The 15,722-nt window shown below is 48.0% G+C and overlaps 1 protein-coding gene across 4 annotated transcripts in view; it reads right to left on the bottom strand.

Annotated features, from left to right (window-relative positions):
* Mtmr14 (myotubularin related protein 14) overlaps positions 1–15,722 on the bottom strand; it is a 43,157-nt gene that overhangs the window by 14,252 nt on the left and 13,183 nt on the right. For 3 of the 4 annotated variants that reach the window (XM_021164508.2, XM_021164509.2, XM_029478281.1), the window contains 10 exons: positions 13,175–13,250; positions 12,824–12,884; positions 11,197–11,319; positions 10,050–10,123; positions 6,540–6,610; positions 5,903–5,977; positions 1,707–1,773; positions 1,162–1,247; positions 832–908; positions 558–594 (listed from right to left, as the gene is read on the bottom strand). In XM_021164508.2, coding sequence (XP_021020167.1) covers positions 558–594; positions 832–908; positions 1,162–1,247; positions 1,707–1,773; positions 5,903–5,977; positions 6,540–6,610; positions 10,050–10,123; positions 11,197–11,319; positions 12,824–12,884; positions 13,175–13,250 — 747 coding nt within the window. Of the gene's footprint in view, positions 1–557; positions 595–831; positions 909–1,161; positions 1,248–1,706; positions 1,774–5,902; positions 5,978–6,539; positions 6,611–10,049; positions 10,124–11,196; positions 11,320–12,823; positions 12,885–13,174; positions 13,251–15,722 lie in introns of those variants that run through there. The other variant, XM_029478282.1, reaches the window with a different exon arrangement.

Genomic DNA, 15,722 nt, shown 5'->3' with positions numbered 1-15,722 from the left:
GAGGCCAGCCTGGTCTACAAAGTGAGCTCCAGGACAGCCAGAGCTACACAGAGAAACCCTGTCTCGAAAAACCAAAAAAAAAAAAAAAAAAAAAGAAGAAGATAGAGGAGGCAAGACAGAAATGGCAAGAGGAATCTGACTACACTGAAAAGAAAGGGCAAGGAGGACCTGGAGGCAGCCTACAAGTGGGCAGAATCCTGGGTGTGCAGACACCGTGGAGAAGGGAAGAGACTCCGAGTGGCAGGATGGAGGACAGAAGCACTCCATATTTCAGCTTTGAGCATGGAGCCATGGAAAGCAACTTGAACACTGGCTCCAGAGCCAAGTGCAGAAGGAAGATGAGGAGCCTGAAATGGTCACAGCCGCTGTGGCCAGAACTTCCTCTGTGGTACAAAGGGAGCCCGAGGCCCACACACGGTCTGTGCTCTTGCTTTTCCCACACACTGCCTGAGGGAAGAGGATGCTAAGCTCATCCAAGCATCCTGGGTGGAGAAACTGCCTTCCCAGCATGGCAACCAGAATGAATGCCTTGTGTGTTAGGTGTAGTCCTTACTTACCTCCTCCCCTTTGCTGAGCCGATCTACCAACATGTGTCTGAAAAAGAAGAGTGAGAAGGTCAAAGCACAACCCAGGGCTGAGGAGACGTGTGACCCACAGACAGATCAAGTCTTTGGCACCAATGCATCACCGGAAGCCTGCTAACATCTTTGATCCTTTCCAAAGAGAGCCAACTTCTTTTTCTCCAGCTGTTTTCTTATCTTTGTTCCTCATAAGAAAAGCTAATACACCATGCACACACAGCTCAAAAGCCGGTGTTCCTTGAAGACTTACCCAAAGAGGAACCAATCATAGGCCACAGTCAGGTAGAGGATTTCAGCAGGCTTCAGGGATGTGTGAATTAGCCCATCCTGGGAGAGACGAAGGGTGGCAAGATCAGAAAGCTGCGCTCCTAGTGCAGGCCTCCTTGCTTCAGGAGCAAACCACAACATAGACTGGATGACAGGATCACCCTTATCCTACCCCAGCCCCCAACCAAGAACAGTGTTAAACATGACACCTGCCGAGTGTGCTCTCACGACAAAGCCCCTCTGCACCTTGGAGACAAATGGAGACCTAATAGGGGTCTCTGCATATTCCCCACTCCAGCTCATTCATACTCACAGCCCACAAGGAAAGGCGCAGAAGAGAGATGAAGAGGGGGGTCCGGTCCCAGCCTGAGATACAGTGTACCAGCAGCCCGCTGTCATCTATTGTGGAACAGGAGCACCAAGTGAGAGAACCAGATAGGGTTCTGCTGAAAACCCCAGGCCTCCAGCCTGGTGCAGGCCAGCTTAGCGTCCCTCTTCCCCAGGTTCCTGTCCAAAGTTATTTTATTCCCCAATCTCATCCTAGAAATGAGTGGATGGGAACATCTGTCTTGGCTTCTAGCATCTTAGCTGAAGTTCTCTTTTTAATTGTATTATAACCATGTGTGTGCACATAAGAGTGCACAGGTCAGAGAACTGCATATGGGACTTTGCTCTCCTCTCTCACCATGGTCCCGGGCATAGTACCCAATTCATTGAGCTTGTGCAGCAAATGTGATTTTAAGCTCTTGGCATACTCCAGGTAGAAGCCAGCCCAAAAAGTCTCTTTGGGGGGTTCACGGAGAGGATTCCCCTTACCAGCCAGCACTTCACAGGCTTGAGACACCAGGAGAGACTTACCATCTCTGTTCATGATGAAAAGCAGCAGTTTCAGGTAGTTCTGTGTTTGTTGCACCAGGTCCCAACTCTGTTGGGCAAAACAGAAAAGGGATCGAGAAATAAATATGACCAGGAATGGACATTTTAAATACTACCAAAAACAAACCACTGTCTGTGCATGGTGACATTTGCCCGTAACCTCAGCACTCACTTAGGAGGCAAGAGGAACACGAGTTTGAGGCCAGTTTTGGCTACATACTGAGTATCAAAACAAACACGATTGCCAGCTAGGGTGTGGGTCAGTGGTAGAGCACATGCTTTGCACTGAAGAGATGCAGGGTTCTGTTCTAGCACCAAAAATCTAACAGGAATGCTGCCAGGGTATGATGGTATGCCTTGAAATTCCAGCACTTAGAAGGCCAGGAAGGAGGATCAGTAAAATTCAAGACCAACCTCAGCTCCGCCAGCCGAGTATGAGACCCTATCTCAAACTGACAAAGGGTGCCAAGCATGATTTTCTGGGCAGCAGTTCTACGTAGTGCTTGATCTTCAGCTCCAGGCCTAAACCCTAAATATTCCCGAGACTCCTTCAGTTCCAGGAGATCTCCTTGCATCCATCTCCCCATCCCCTCCCTCACACGGTGCTCTGGGAGTGAGGAAGAAAGTCTTGGTGCACGCCTTTAATCTCAGCACTTGGGAGGCAGAGGCAGGCGGATTTCTGAGTTCAAGGCCAGGTTGGTCTACAAAGTGAGTTCCAGGACAGCCAGGGCTACACAGAGAAACCCTGTCTCAAAAAAAAAAAAATTCTTCAGCAGGTGTTCTCAAGCGACCACATGCCAGTGGCTCCTCAGTTCCGGGGCGGGGCTCCAGGGTGGATATTGTTTCCAAACAGTCATGTAAGAGACATTCCTTGATCTGCACCACACATGGAAACCAACACAAATACCAACCTTCTCAATCACCCTCTCACTTGCCCTTACTGCTGCTCCTGCATGCTCTCTCTCTCGTCATCAGTGTTTAACTGTGTGTGTGTGAGAGACACACACACACACAGACATACAGACCCCCCCCCCCCCCGGGGGTTGAAGAGCACTGGTCAAGAGCACTGGCTGCTCTTACAGAGGATCAGGGTTCAATTTCCTGCACCCAAATCTATCTAACTGCAGTTCTGAGGCAGCTCAGGGGAAGCTGATACCTTCTGGCCTCCTTGCATACTTGTGGCATTGCACAGAAATTGTGCACAGACATGCATGCAGGCAAAACGCCCAATACACATTAACAATTTAATTGCTGTAATACTACATTACATGTGATACTCCTCTATGGCTTGTGTGTGAAGGTCAGAGAACTTTTGGGGATCAGTTCTCCCCTTCTATCTCTGCATGGGTTCAGGGATCAAACTCAGGTCGTCAGGCTTGGCAACAACCATCTTTATCCACTGAGTCATTTGCTGTCTCTGCTGCCTCCTTTTTCTTTTTTAGTCTTCCTATATTAGCCTAGGTTAGTCTGAAACCCGTGTTCTTTCTGCTTCTGCCTCCTTAGTGGTGGGCACGTACATACGTACCACCATGCCTAGCACTACACCGTCTTCTGATGAATAATGCACACAGTGTATTTTTTTTTTTTAATAAGAGGCTCACTGGGTGGGAGTCAGGAAATACATGCACGCTGCCAAGAATCTGTTCACGCTACATGAGAGCAGCCCACTCTCAATCTCAATTCCATGGAGGGGTCTGACCCAGTTCTGCAGAGCTGTTTTCCCTTGCTAGGGACAGCCTCTGCTCTCTTAGGACACAACTGCCTATCAGCGTTCGGGGCTGTGCAGAGAGGGTGGTGCATGCCAACGAGAGAGCACTTCCCTGGGGGAAGGGAACACGGCACCTGTAATTGCAATGGTTTTCCCAGGAATTTAAAGCAGACTCATTTACCTGACCCTCCCACGCCCCCAGAGAGTTCTGACCCACTTTCAGCAGCTCCCGAGACCTGCTGCAGCATTGTGCTAATAAAGCTATTACCAGCAGGTGCATGAGGGTCTCTTTACACATCTGGCTCAACATGTAAGACACACTACTGCCAAGAGATTTCCTCTGAGCTGGGATTCTGTAGAGTGAGGACAGAAGCCATATAGCAGGAAGTCTCAGGTTAGGCTTGCTGTGAAGACAGCAGCAAGGGGAGGGCAGGGACCAAGGCAGAGGGCTCTGCAGAGTGACAAGCAATGCAGATCTAAAGGAGACTTGGATGAGGAAGAGAAAGCACCCAGAGCTGGGTCCAGCTATCTGTGGGGAGGTCCACACTGGGGAGACCCAAAGCCACACAAGATGGGCTGAGGGATGGATCTGGTACCACCAGACTTTAAGGTTTATAAGGGAGATGAACAACAGTTAAGATCACCCAGTGACATATAGCACTAGAGAATTTGGGACCCCAAAGCTAACATGCGGAGAGGACAGAGTGCACTTCTGGCTGAAGGTGACATGAGGAGACTCAGAGACCAACTGGCTTGACTGCTTGACTTAACATGTCAAGGACGCGTCCCTTTGACATGCCATCCTGCCACCATCACATGCCTGGAATCCCATCTGTGTCCATCTTCTGAAACCAGGTAGCCAGCAGCCTGCTCTCACTGACAGGAAGGCACTCCAGCATGCCTGCTCAGAGAACACTTACACTCTGGGATCCTGACACCTGGAAGAGGGCTAAGTCTCACTTCTAGGGAAAGTCCGCTCAAGGCCAGAGAGCCCAACTGCAGCACTCCCACTACTCAGCAGAGCCCTTCCTCCCTCCCTCCCCAGAGGAGATGGTCTTAGCAGCACACACAAGCCCCTCCTGTGACCCCAGGGGAGTAGTTCATCAAATCTAACTGGCACCTGCATAAGGAAAACAAACAACTCCAGAGAAAACAGAAAGGGCAGCTTAGGGTAGAGGCCATCTGAGAGCTCTGCACACAACAAACTGAGGAGCTTGCAGGCTCCCTTTGGTCATTGAATCTGTGAAGCCAGAGACCAGGGTGCAGGACGCCATAAGCCTACTCTTCAGATGCCAATCAATAGGACCAGATGCCTTTTCTCTCTCATAGTCCTCTTACAGAAACACTCGTGCAGGGGACACCGACATCTCCCTCCTGCAGGCACTTACTCAGTCGCCTGAGCATCTGAGCCATGATAGGATAAATCCATGGAGATAGGAGAGATGGCGTGGTGGGTAAAGGCACTTGTCACCAAGCCTGATGGCCTGAGTTCAATGACCTGGAACTGGGATGGGTGGGTTTTGAGCCAGGGTCTTCTAAGTTGCTCAGCTGGCCTCAAACCTGCAATGATCCTTCCGAGTTAAGGGATGGCAGGCATGTCCCCAACACCTAACTGTCTGTGTGGGGCGTGAGGAGATACACCAGCCATGGGCCCTCTGTCCTCATGGAGCTTATTACAGAGCCGACTCTAAACCTGGGACTCCTGCTCAGTGGAAAATTCCACCATAGATCCACCCAGGAGGTTAATGGGAAGGTAGATCCAGGCATCCAATCATCAGGGATGCAGAGAGGAGGCAATCAGGAAAGTCTTCCTGTAGCAGACACAGAGCCAAATTCTGAAGGGCAAGGTGTCAGCCAGACAGGAGGAAGCTGACAAGAGGGCAGCCAGGCAACAGAACAGGACTTGGGGAAGGTGGCAGAAGAGCAACTCGTCCTGCCCGAGGCAAGTGGCAAGCAGCAAGGGAGACTCCCAGCAGCTGTCAGCTTGTGACAGTTAAACAGTGTGAGAGCCAGCTCCATCTTTACGGTTTCTGCAGTCAAATGAGGTCAGGCAGCCCTGCACTTCTAACAGAACACATTAAAAAGGGAAATGAAAAGCTGCTAAACCCAGATGTGGAAAAACAGACTTCGTGAGGTCCCCTGGAAATAGATCCCTCTGGTGGACGAAAATCACTGAGCTATGTTCAGAAGACTAACTCTCTAGGTCAAAAGCAAGTAAGGAGTTCTGTATGTGATGGTGTACACCTTTAAGATCTCTGCATTCAAGGCTGGCCTGATGGTCTACACAGAGAGTTCCAGGACAACTAGGGCTATTCAGTGAGATATTGTCTGGGGGAAAAAAACCACATGCAATAGACAAGCAGTTCCTCTTTGGGCTGGGGGATGTCAGACCACCACTGAATTTGCACAAGGATCTCAAAGGATAGGAAATAGAGTCCTCTTAATACTGCCTGCATGATCAGGCCCTCACCTGATACTGGCTCCAGTCAATGTTCAGAGATTGAGTCAGGAAGTTGGGGATGTTCAATGGGGCATCGACGTAGTCCTAAGGACAGAATGACACTGAGATGTAACTGAGTGGCAGATGTACTTGTGGCAACAACAGGTCCTAGCTCTGGAGCTCGAAAGGCCAGCCCTCCACAGCGCTTGCCTTCTGGGTCGGATGCTTGGGGTACTCTGGAATAGCTTAAAAAGCAAAGTGAGGGGGAGGGGACTTTCGAGATAGCATTTGAAATGTAAATGAAGAAAATATCTAATAAAAAATTGAAAAAAAAAAAAAAAAAAAAAGCAAAGCAAAGTGACCAGGTCATTATGGCTGAAGGAAGTTTATCTGTCAGAAGCTCAAGTATTTGAGGCTGCAAGAAGCAAGAGCAAGCCACTGGAGGCTCCCTGCGCATGACCTGAAGAAACAGCGCTGCTTCCAGGCAGCCATGAAAACTGGGGAGAGGAAAGGTTGTGCTGCGAGACACTTGCACCATGCCAGCAGCTGAGGAAGACATAGACTAGTGCAGGCAATAACAAAGAAAGAGCAGCATCCTCCCTGGGAGACACTAGCTCTCTGTGGTCTCCTGTTACAAAGAAACATAGTTGGTTACTGTTACTCATACCTGCTTCCAGTTAAATATGAGCCCTTCAGCCATGTAATCCCGATCTTTATATTCCTTGAAGAATTCACAACCTGGAAAAGAAGGCAATGTTACAGCATTTCCTGTCCTGGTAAAAAAAAAAAAAAGTTCCTGAGACAGCGGAGGTGCAAAGAACTCACCCAGTCTTCTTTTTTTTTTTTTTTGTTTTTTCAAGACAGGGTTTCTCTGTATAGCTCTGGCTGTCCTGGAACTCACTTTGTAGACCAGGCTGGCCTCGAACTCAGAAATCCGCCTGCCTCTGCCTCCCGAGTGCTGGGATTAAAGGCGTGCGCCACCACGCCCGGCTTCACCCAGTCTTCTAAACTGGTGGCCTTGGGCAGGCTGAGGTTGACCGGAAGGGTGTGACCAGCAGCCAGAGCAAGCTCCTGGCATCACTTTATTTCTAGCTATACAAGGTCCCAACTGTCCCCAACACTGCCCCCCTGGTCACTAGTGATGCCTCTCTCACTGCAGGTCCCTTTTTATCCTATGAGCCCAGTCACAGCAGTAGTCCACTGTCTTGCAGAAGTTGAGGCATCATCTTTGAAAATGTGTGCAGCAATCCTGAATTCTACAGCTTTCAGAGAGAGCTGCACACGCTTCCTCCAGAGACATGTGCTCCGTTGACATCACTGTCACCTGTGCAGCAGGAAAAGTACTTTCTCCATTATTCAAACTCCCAAGAAACTCTACCAGGAGAGGCCTTGGCAACACAGGGACGAACTGGGCAGAAGCGCGGCTTTGGAAGTAAATCCCACTTCAAAGTTCAGTTTTTCCCTACACCTGTGACTAGGATTAAGGTGATGAACATCACAGAGCTCCAGTTTTCCCACTTGTGGGATGGCTGCTTTAGACTGAACTGCAATATAGTACATGTAAGACAGTAGGCAGTTGCAGTAGTACCTGCTCAGGCCCCTGCAACATCCAACCGGCCATGCCTAACTGACATCACCAGAATCTTGTGCCAACCTCTTGGCTTAGTCAACTAGCTTTTTGTTTTTGTTTTTGGATTTTTGGTTTTTCGAGAAAGGGTTTGTCTATGTAGTTCTGGCTGTCTTGGAACTCGCTCTGTAGACCAGGCTGGCCTCGAACTCAGAAATCCGCCTGCCTCTGCCTCCCAAGTGCTGTGATTAAAGGCGTGCACCAACACGCCCGGCTTGCTTTTGTTTTTGTTAAGATTTATTTTATATATGTAAGTACATTGTAGTTCTCCTTGGACACACCAGAGGAGGGCATTTGGATCCCAGTACAGATGGTTGTGAGCCACCAGTGGTTGCTGGGAATTAAATTCAGAACCTCTGGAAGAAGAGCCAGTGCTCTTAACCACTCTTAACCATCTCTTCAGCCCTAGCTTTCTGTTTTCTAGAGACAGGGTCTATGTAGCCCAGGCTAACTTGGAACTGGCTATGCAGACCATGCTGGCCTTGAACTCACCGAGATCCATACCTGCCTCTGCCTCCATGGCACCACCATGCCAGACTTAGTCAATTCTTGCTCTGCAAGCAGCACCCAGCTGCTTTGGTTACAGATGAGGCTTGCCCCTGGGCACAGCCTCCCTTTGTCAGATGAACACACCCACTTTGCATCAAGTCACAGGGCTAAGGCAGACACTCGGGAAACAACTTCCTAGAGTGACTTCTGAGCTCCTCAGCTAATGCATGTGCTGACTCCAGCAGGCACATGGCTTTGGCTACACCGGGTCCAGTGAGATCCTAGAAGGTAACAAATTCTTAATTCTGTGAGAGGTCAGAGGCCGAGTGCCCAGGGATTTCTGGGCTTGCCTCAGGGCAAAAGAAGGCCTCTGAGGGGAGGAAGGTGGGGTTCTAGCCCAAGTGCTCAACTTGGCTCTCATTTAACATACTAATACCCCAGGCTCAAAACGGTCTAAGAAGTTCAGGAAATAATCTTTAGCCATAACACTTCAGCTTATTTTAGGGTGCCTTACTAGGAGAAAGAACAGCTGTAACTATCAGATGCTTTGTGGCTTATGAGCCTGGGCTAAGAGGAGACCTCAATTATCTCTAAGGCCACTATGAAATTCTCTGCTTTTCTAAACCCTGACTGCTAGGTCAACTCCACAGGCCCTAGGCTGAATTACGACAAAGCCTATGATGCAAACACTGTTTAAGAGACAGACAAAATTAAAACGGACATTGTGGGAGGCAGCTGCTGATCCATTATTATAGATATAAACAAGCATATGGATGTTTGCTCCTCAGGGAGCACATCTTACTTATCACACGGAGTAGCCTCTACCATAGAGCCACTGATGGCTCTAGCACAGAATGCAAGGGCATCAAGTGAAGACAGGGTGCTTCTGAAGTAAGAAACCTTTGCCTCAGTGTGCATCCGGCATTGTCAAGCCCAGTGGTATCCTTATAATCTACATCAGCCCAAAGTTGCTCTTAGGCAAGAGAAAGTTTCAAGAGCCTTCCCACAAACTCCTCGTAAGAACCATAATTTACAGAGCCGAATAGGGCTGGGTCTCTCACTTTATTCTAAAACAGGTGCCATTATTCCCATGGTATAAAGGAGGGAAATGATTCTCAGAAGGTTGAGGGGCTTATTCCAGAAAGGGGAGGGAGTTATACCCAGTCCCACAGGGCACCAAACACACAGCTGGCAGAAAAGAGTGTTACAAGACTGCATGGTAGACACTGTGAGGACCATCAAGACCACCCTGTGTTTGCTGCAAACACTCACAAGAACTAGCTGAATCTACAGAGTTCTGTGAGAGGCTACAGCATCCTGCTCTGGGCTGTGTCTCTAATACTAGGATTGACAGCCCCAGCCCAGACTGAAGGAGGTGGTCAGTGCTGAGAAGTAAAGACTCCGAGGAGGAAGGCGTTCCTTGCTGGGATCCACCATGGCTGGCACTCGTGTTTAGTAAGCAGGCAGGGGTAGCAGGGAACCAGAGTGCCACACAGTTCCAGTTTCCAGAGTGAGAAAACAGCCTGGCCACAGAGAGAGGCAAAGTGGCTCTGTAGTATCAAAGTGCCCTGCAATGTAGGGAGGTTACTGTATAATTACTGATGACAGAGCACTGGTTTTCTGCCCCACAACCAGCACTGTCTGGGGCAATATCCCCAAATAGCTCTGGATGTACATGAGAAGGCACACACCACATGGGCCAGAGCAGCATGAATGATGGCTGACAGAGCACAGACATGTCATATCCTCACACGTGCAAAGGTCATATGGCCATGCAAGACTCAGTCTTTATGAGAAAGCCAAGTTAAACTTTTCCAAGTACCGGCTGCTACCTGAAGGGACCTGAAGTTCAGAGGAGAAGTAATGATTTTTAAGGTTGTGGCTCCTGAGTGCCAAGATCAGGTCCCTTCCCTGACCACCACTACTCCTTAGAAAAAACGACTAAAAAAAAAACCATGACTTCTGTGTTCTGGGGCCCAGACGTTCATGCTACTTGATACAGCGCCTCCCAGAACGCTCCCAGGATACACACGTATACAAAGTTTGACCCTGGTCTCCTACCTGGATATGGAATAGAGAGGAGAGTGAAGTTTGCATAGCGCTGGGCTTTGTCCACCTTCTCAGAGGAGGTTACACTACAAAACAGGAACACGTGTTATGGTATCCCAACCCCCCCACACACATACTTTCCCAAATGAGTGTTACAATTCTTAAAATGAACTTTTGACCAAAAAGCTGTCTTTCAGACTTAGGAATGACACCCTCAGCAGCAAACAATTAGGGGCTCTTCCCTGTCCCCATCTGAACAGCTCAAATAAGAGAGGTCTTTTTTCACTCTAACAAAACAGCAGGCCTCAACCAGTACCCAAGGGTTGGAGGATAACCTTCCATATCATCAGCTCCATGGAAGCATGAGGCACATCCACTCTTGGTCCTGAGGGTGGGACAGAGCCGGACAGTAGGAAGGACTCCTCTCCCTCCAAAGGCCACTCCTAAACATGGGAACATGGAGCTGAGAGTATTGCAACCTGTCAGCCCAGGATTTGGGAGGCTAAGCTAGGAGGATCCTCACAAATTCAGGGCCAGTGCGGGCTACATAATGAGTTCAAGGCTATATTTAAAGACCATATCTCAAAAAACAAAAACAAACAAAAAACCCCTAAACTCCTAAAACAACAAAAAGAGCAAAACACAGAAAAGTAAAAGTTAACAAAAAGAATAAAAATCAAAAACTCCCACAAAAAAAAAAAAAAAAAAAGGGGGGGGGGCTCAGAGGCTGGCTTAGTTGGTCAAGTACTTGCTACACCAGCATGGGGATTGGAGTTCAGATCCCCAGCACCTATGTGAAAAGCTGGAAGTGGCTGTACACCTGAAATCACAGCGGTGTGAAAGCAGAGACAGGAGGAGCTCCTGGCTTTCTAGCCAATCAGGCGGCTGACTTGGTGAGCTCCAGGGTTACTGAAAGACTCAGGTGCAGAATGACTGGAGAGGACATCTGATATCAGTCTTTGGCCTCAGTGTACATATCACCAGCACATATGTGTGTATGAAGGGACATCAGAACCTACTGCACAAGGCTGTTTCGAAATGCAGTAAGAGGCTGCACAGACGGCCCTCACACAAGCCCACCAGTGCCAGGATGGCCAGGCACTGTGGCCAGCCCTGCACAAAGCCTGAGACTTCTTCTTGCCAGATGCCCTGTACTCACTTCATGCCAAACTTCACCTTCTTGTTCTCCACCATCAGGTCACAGATGTACTTGACTGATAGGTATTGAAGCAGCTTGATATCATAGCCTCTCACCTTATCAAAAAGGTGCGTATCACCACTTCTGAAATAAATAGCCAGAGAAAGAGGTTGAGACCAGGTAGACTCAGAGAAGCACGGGGTAGAGAGCTATTTTAGGAAGTATGGATGAAAACCTGTGTTCGATTCCTGTGGGAAAGAGCTTTCTGCACTGCTTGACATTAAGCCAGAAGAGTCAAGATAATCTCCAGTTCTAAAAGGCATCGAGCTGGTGGCCGAGACTCTTGAAACTTCCATTAGAGTTCATCTCCACCTCCCTCTTTTCCTTCCATTTAGGACCATTTTTAGTCATATGCCTTATGGATATAACAGATTGAAAATTCCCAAATGATAAAGACCTTTTAGGGTGATTTGACCAACTGATTGTGAAATACTTGGTGAATTCCTTCTACTTACCAGGCCGGAGGAGGAAGAGGAGGAAGAGGAGGAGGAGAAGTAGAGGAAAACACTCAAATTCTCAGGCTGCTTTCTGTCCAGCCATCCACGCATGACAGCAGTACAAGGGTTAATAGTCACTGCAATGTGTTTTAATGCCTGCTGCTTGGCCACTGCTGGCAGTCAGTTGCCTAAGATCTATGTGTTGTGGATGACCTGCCCGAGGCAGAAGTCACCTGACCTTGGGGGAAGCTACACATTCTTGAGCGTAAGCCAGAGCTACGACTTTCAAAGCCAATGGCAGAACCCAGGCATAGCAAAGTACCTGAGCCAGTTTGAGCAGCAGATCAATACTAGGGTGCCATGTGTATCTCAAGAGATGCTGGATGCCACCTAAAGACTTTCCATGCGGCACCAACCACACAAATGAGGTTTGTAGTTTTGTTCATTAAAAACTATTTGAAGGGGGCAGAGTGTGAACCGGCCCACTTTTTCCCTTTAAAGGAGTTCAGTGCTGCATGTCTATAGTTCTAGACTTGGGAAACAGTGACAGGACGAGGACCTTGGCTACATAGGAAGTGCAGTCAGACTTGACTACATGAGACCTTGTCTCAAAAAGCCAAAAAATAGAGTCGGGCATTGTGGTTTTTGAGACCATCTCAAATGCTGTTTCCCCTGTAAACACACACACACACACCACACACCCAAGAAGGAACAAAAGAAAGGTGCATGTGACTCAAAATTCAATTGTGGGATATAGTTGTTACATGAGGAGTTTAACCCAACTCTGTAATTAGAGCCAGGCATGCTGAGTGACACCCGGCAGGTTCATACTTGGCAGACTATCTGCATCTTGCCATTGTGTAAGGCTCTAAACAAAGACAGACATCTAGGGCCAACCTTAGACCAGCAGTACAGAAACCCTAAGGTCATCATGTGCTGTGATCCTGGTTCATGAAGACTCCTCATGTTAATGAAGCTGCCGGGTGGACTTCAAAGGTGCTATTTTGGAGATATGGAGTTGAAAGATGGGGGCAAAGAGCTAATGCACTTATCCAGACCAGAGATGAATACCCATTGCCAGAGAGCATGGCTGCCACCAACCAGCCAACCATCCCTGACCCATGCTCCTACCCACAGTGACCCACACTGACCGAAGAACAAAGTCCTCTTCTGTGACATCTTCTGTATTTGCCCAGGTATCATCTGCTCCCCCTGTCAGAGAAACCAGTCTGTCAGCACTGCAGCTGGGGGCATCCTTGCTCGGCCAACCTGTACTTCCCCAGGTTCAGCCCTCCCTCATGTCTCCATTAGGGTCACACGCCCACCTGTGTGTGGCAATCCGCTTTGTCTCGGAAGTGAATCCCTAGTTTCTGCTCTGGAGTGTGCTGGCCTCTACCCTGCTTTATCACACCTCCCCCTCACACTACAGTGGCTGAGGCAGGACTAGTCCCTCTGACCAGGTTTTCCATTCTTAGACCCATAAAAGGCTGTTCAATATTCACCTGAGAATAAATAGTTGTATCCAGAGCGTCCATACAGCTCTCCCCATCCAGCCAGTGTGGCCGACCTGCAAATATGCTGGGAGACAAACAGCAACGTCAGGATCGGGTGACTTCTCAAGCGTGCAGAGCTTAAGGAATGCCTGGTGCTTCTTACCAACATAGAGACCACCCCAGTCAGTCTCAAGCCTGCTTAGAACTTATCTGTCTACAGACTCTACCAAAGGGGTCACCCTAAATTCAAGGCAGCAGTGTTACATCAGTGATGAGATAAGGCTTGGAGGATGCCCATGTATGCAGGTACCAGGCTCAGCACTGTCAGGTGACTCCTCCTTCAACTCACATGGCCGTGAGGCAAGCATGGCAGGCAATAGAGAAGACAGCTACTTCACAAATGAAGAAAGGAGAAACTGGCTCAGGGAGGTTAAGGGATGTAAATAGTTACAGAAAGTGGGGCTGGTTGGGAATTGGCCCAAGCTCACATACCTCCAAGGGCTTGTTACCTATTATTTGAAACTTTTTAGCATAGAGGGCAACTTTTATACTGAATGAAACAAGAGAGAAATACTTGGGATTTTGTTTTTTGTTTTTTTTTCCGAGACAGGGTTTCTCTGTATATTCCTGGCTGTCCTGGAGCTCACAAATCTGCCTGCCTTTGCCTCTCAACTGCTGGGATTAAAGGCATGCACCACCACTGCTCGGTTGGGATCTTAATTTTTAAAAAGATTATTGAAGCAGTCATGATATGTGGCTGTAATTTCAACAGGGGCATCAGAAGTTCAAGACCAGCCACAGTTACATAGCGGGTCTGTATGAGGCCAGCCGGGGTTCCATGAGACTCTCTCTCATATACACACACACACACACAAACAAACACACACACACACACACACACACACACACCTACTTCTCTACGAGGTCAAAGTTTATGGACTACATAACAAGTTCTAAGACAAAAAGCAACCAAACAAAAAAACACAAACCCCAAAACCAAAAGATAAATAAAACCCATAATTATCAAGGAAAAATAGTAGCTATTACTTGGCTGCCTTTTTTCTTTCTTTAAACAGGGTCTGTAGGAGATGGAAGCCTGCCAGGACAGTGCTCTACAACTAAACCAAACCCCCACCTTCCTTATTATTTTCATTTTTCCTCATGGCAGGGATCACTTTGAGAGCTGGAATTCTTCAAGCTAGGCAACAGTATCTTTAAAAAGACTGTCCGTGTACACCTGCATGATGTGTATGTTTGTGGGTCAGTGTGTAGCAAGACAAGTTTGCTTCATTCTCTCTGCCCACCTTTATGTGAATTCTGAGTTCAAACTCAGGTAGCCAGTCTTGTACAGTGGCCTCCTTCCTGTACCCAGTGAGACATTTGCTGGTCTATAAACTTTCATAACTCAATTTAAATAGTTTGTTGAAATCCAGTAGTCTGTCGGGGGAATGGGAAATGTCTAGTGACATGGAAACAAGTCAATCTAGTTTGACCACAGGCTGGGAGATCTATACCACTGCACTAAAACAAACGGAAGATGTAAGGTGACAGACCAGTTGAAGTTCATTTCTGAGTTGGTCCTGCAATCTGCAGTATTAAGTGGGTTTCTGGGCTAGAGAGATGGCTCAGCAGTTAAGAGCACTGTCTGCTCTTCTATAGGTCCTGAGTTCAATCCCCAGCAACCACACAGTGACTCACAACCACCTTTAATGGGATCTGGTGCCCTCTTCTGGCACAAAAGTATACATGCAAACAGAGCACTCAATACATTAAATAATCGTTAAAAAATAAATAGGTTTCTGAAATACAAAAGACCGTCTCCTGTAGGGTCCTCATCGTCCTACAAGGTAACAGAGGTAAAGATGGCTCTACATGAAATGGGTGGAGGGAACCACTAGGCCAACTGTCTAGCTCTTGTTGGATGTTAGAGCAGGCAAAATATAAGCAGCTGGGTATCACCTAGAACTAGCTAGGGGTTCTTGGAAATGTGGCCTGTTTGCACATCTGCTCTCCTGAGTTTGAGCTCCAGACAGCACCTTAGTCCCCAGAACCCTGTCAGGGACCACTACTGCTCCAGGGTGGCTGCTTCCCAAAGAGCATACTCAGAATCTGTCTAGAAGCCCATGGAGAAGGGCTAGCTGAACTTCCTGTGGTCTAAGCACAACACACTATGGTGGGGGCTACCTAACCTTTCTGGGTCTAAAAGCATCCATAAATCAGCAGAAACTGTCAACTGTTGGTGTGGCAGCACAGGCTTCCTGGAGGATGGTATTAAGATCAATCAGAGCTACAAAGTAAGATCCTGTCTCAAAGCCATGAGCGTGATGATGGGCGTGGTGATGCACGCCTTTAATCCCAGCACTTGGGAGGCAGAGGCAGGCGGATTTCTGAGTTCGAGGCTAGCCTGGTCTACAAAGTGAGTTCCAAGACAGCCAGGACTATACAGAGAAACCCTGTCTCGAAAAAAAAAAAAAAAAAAAAAAAAAAAAAAAAAAAAAAAAAATTCAAAATAAAAACAAAAACAAAAAACAAAGAAGAATGAAAAAGAGGATAAAAG

Source organism: Mus caroli, chromosome 6, assembly GCF_900094665.2.
Source record: "Mus caroli chromosome 6, CAROLI_EIJ_v1.1, whole genome shotgun sequence".
Taxonomy (NCBI): domain Eukaryota; kingdom Metazoa; phylum Chordata; class Mammalia; order Rodentia; family Muridae; genus Mus; species Mus caroli.
This window is presented reverse-complemented; position numbering and strand designations above follow the sequence as displayed.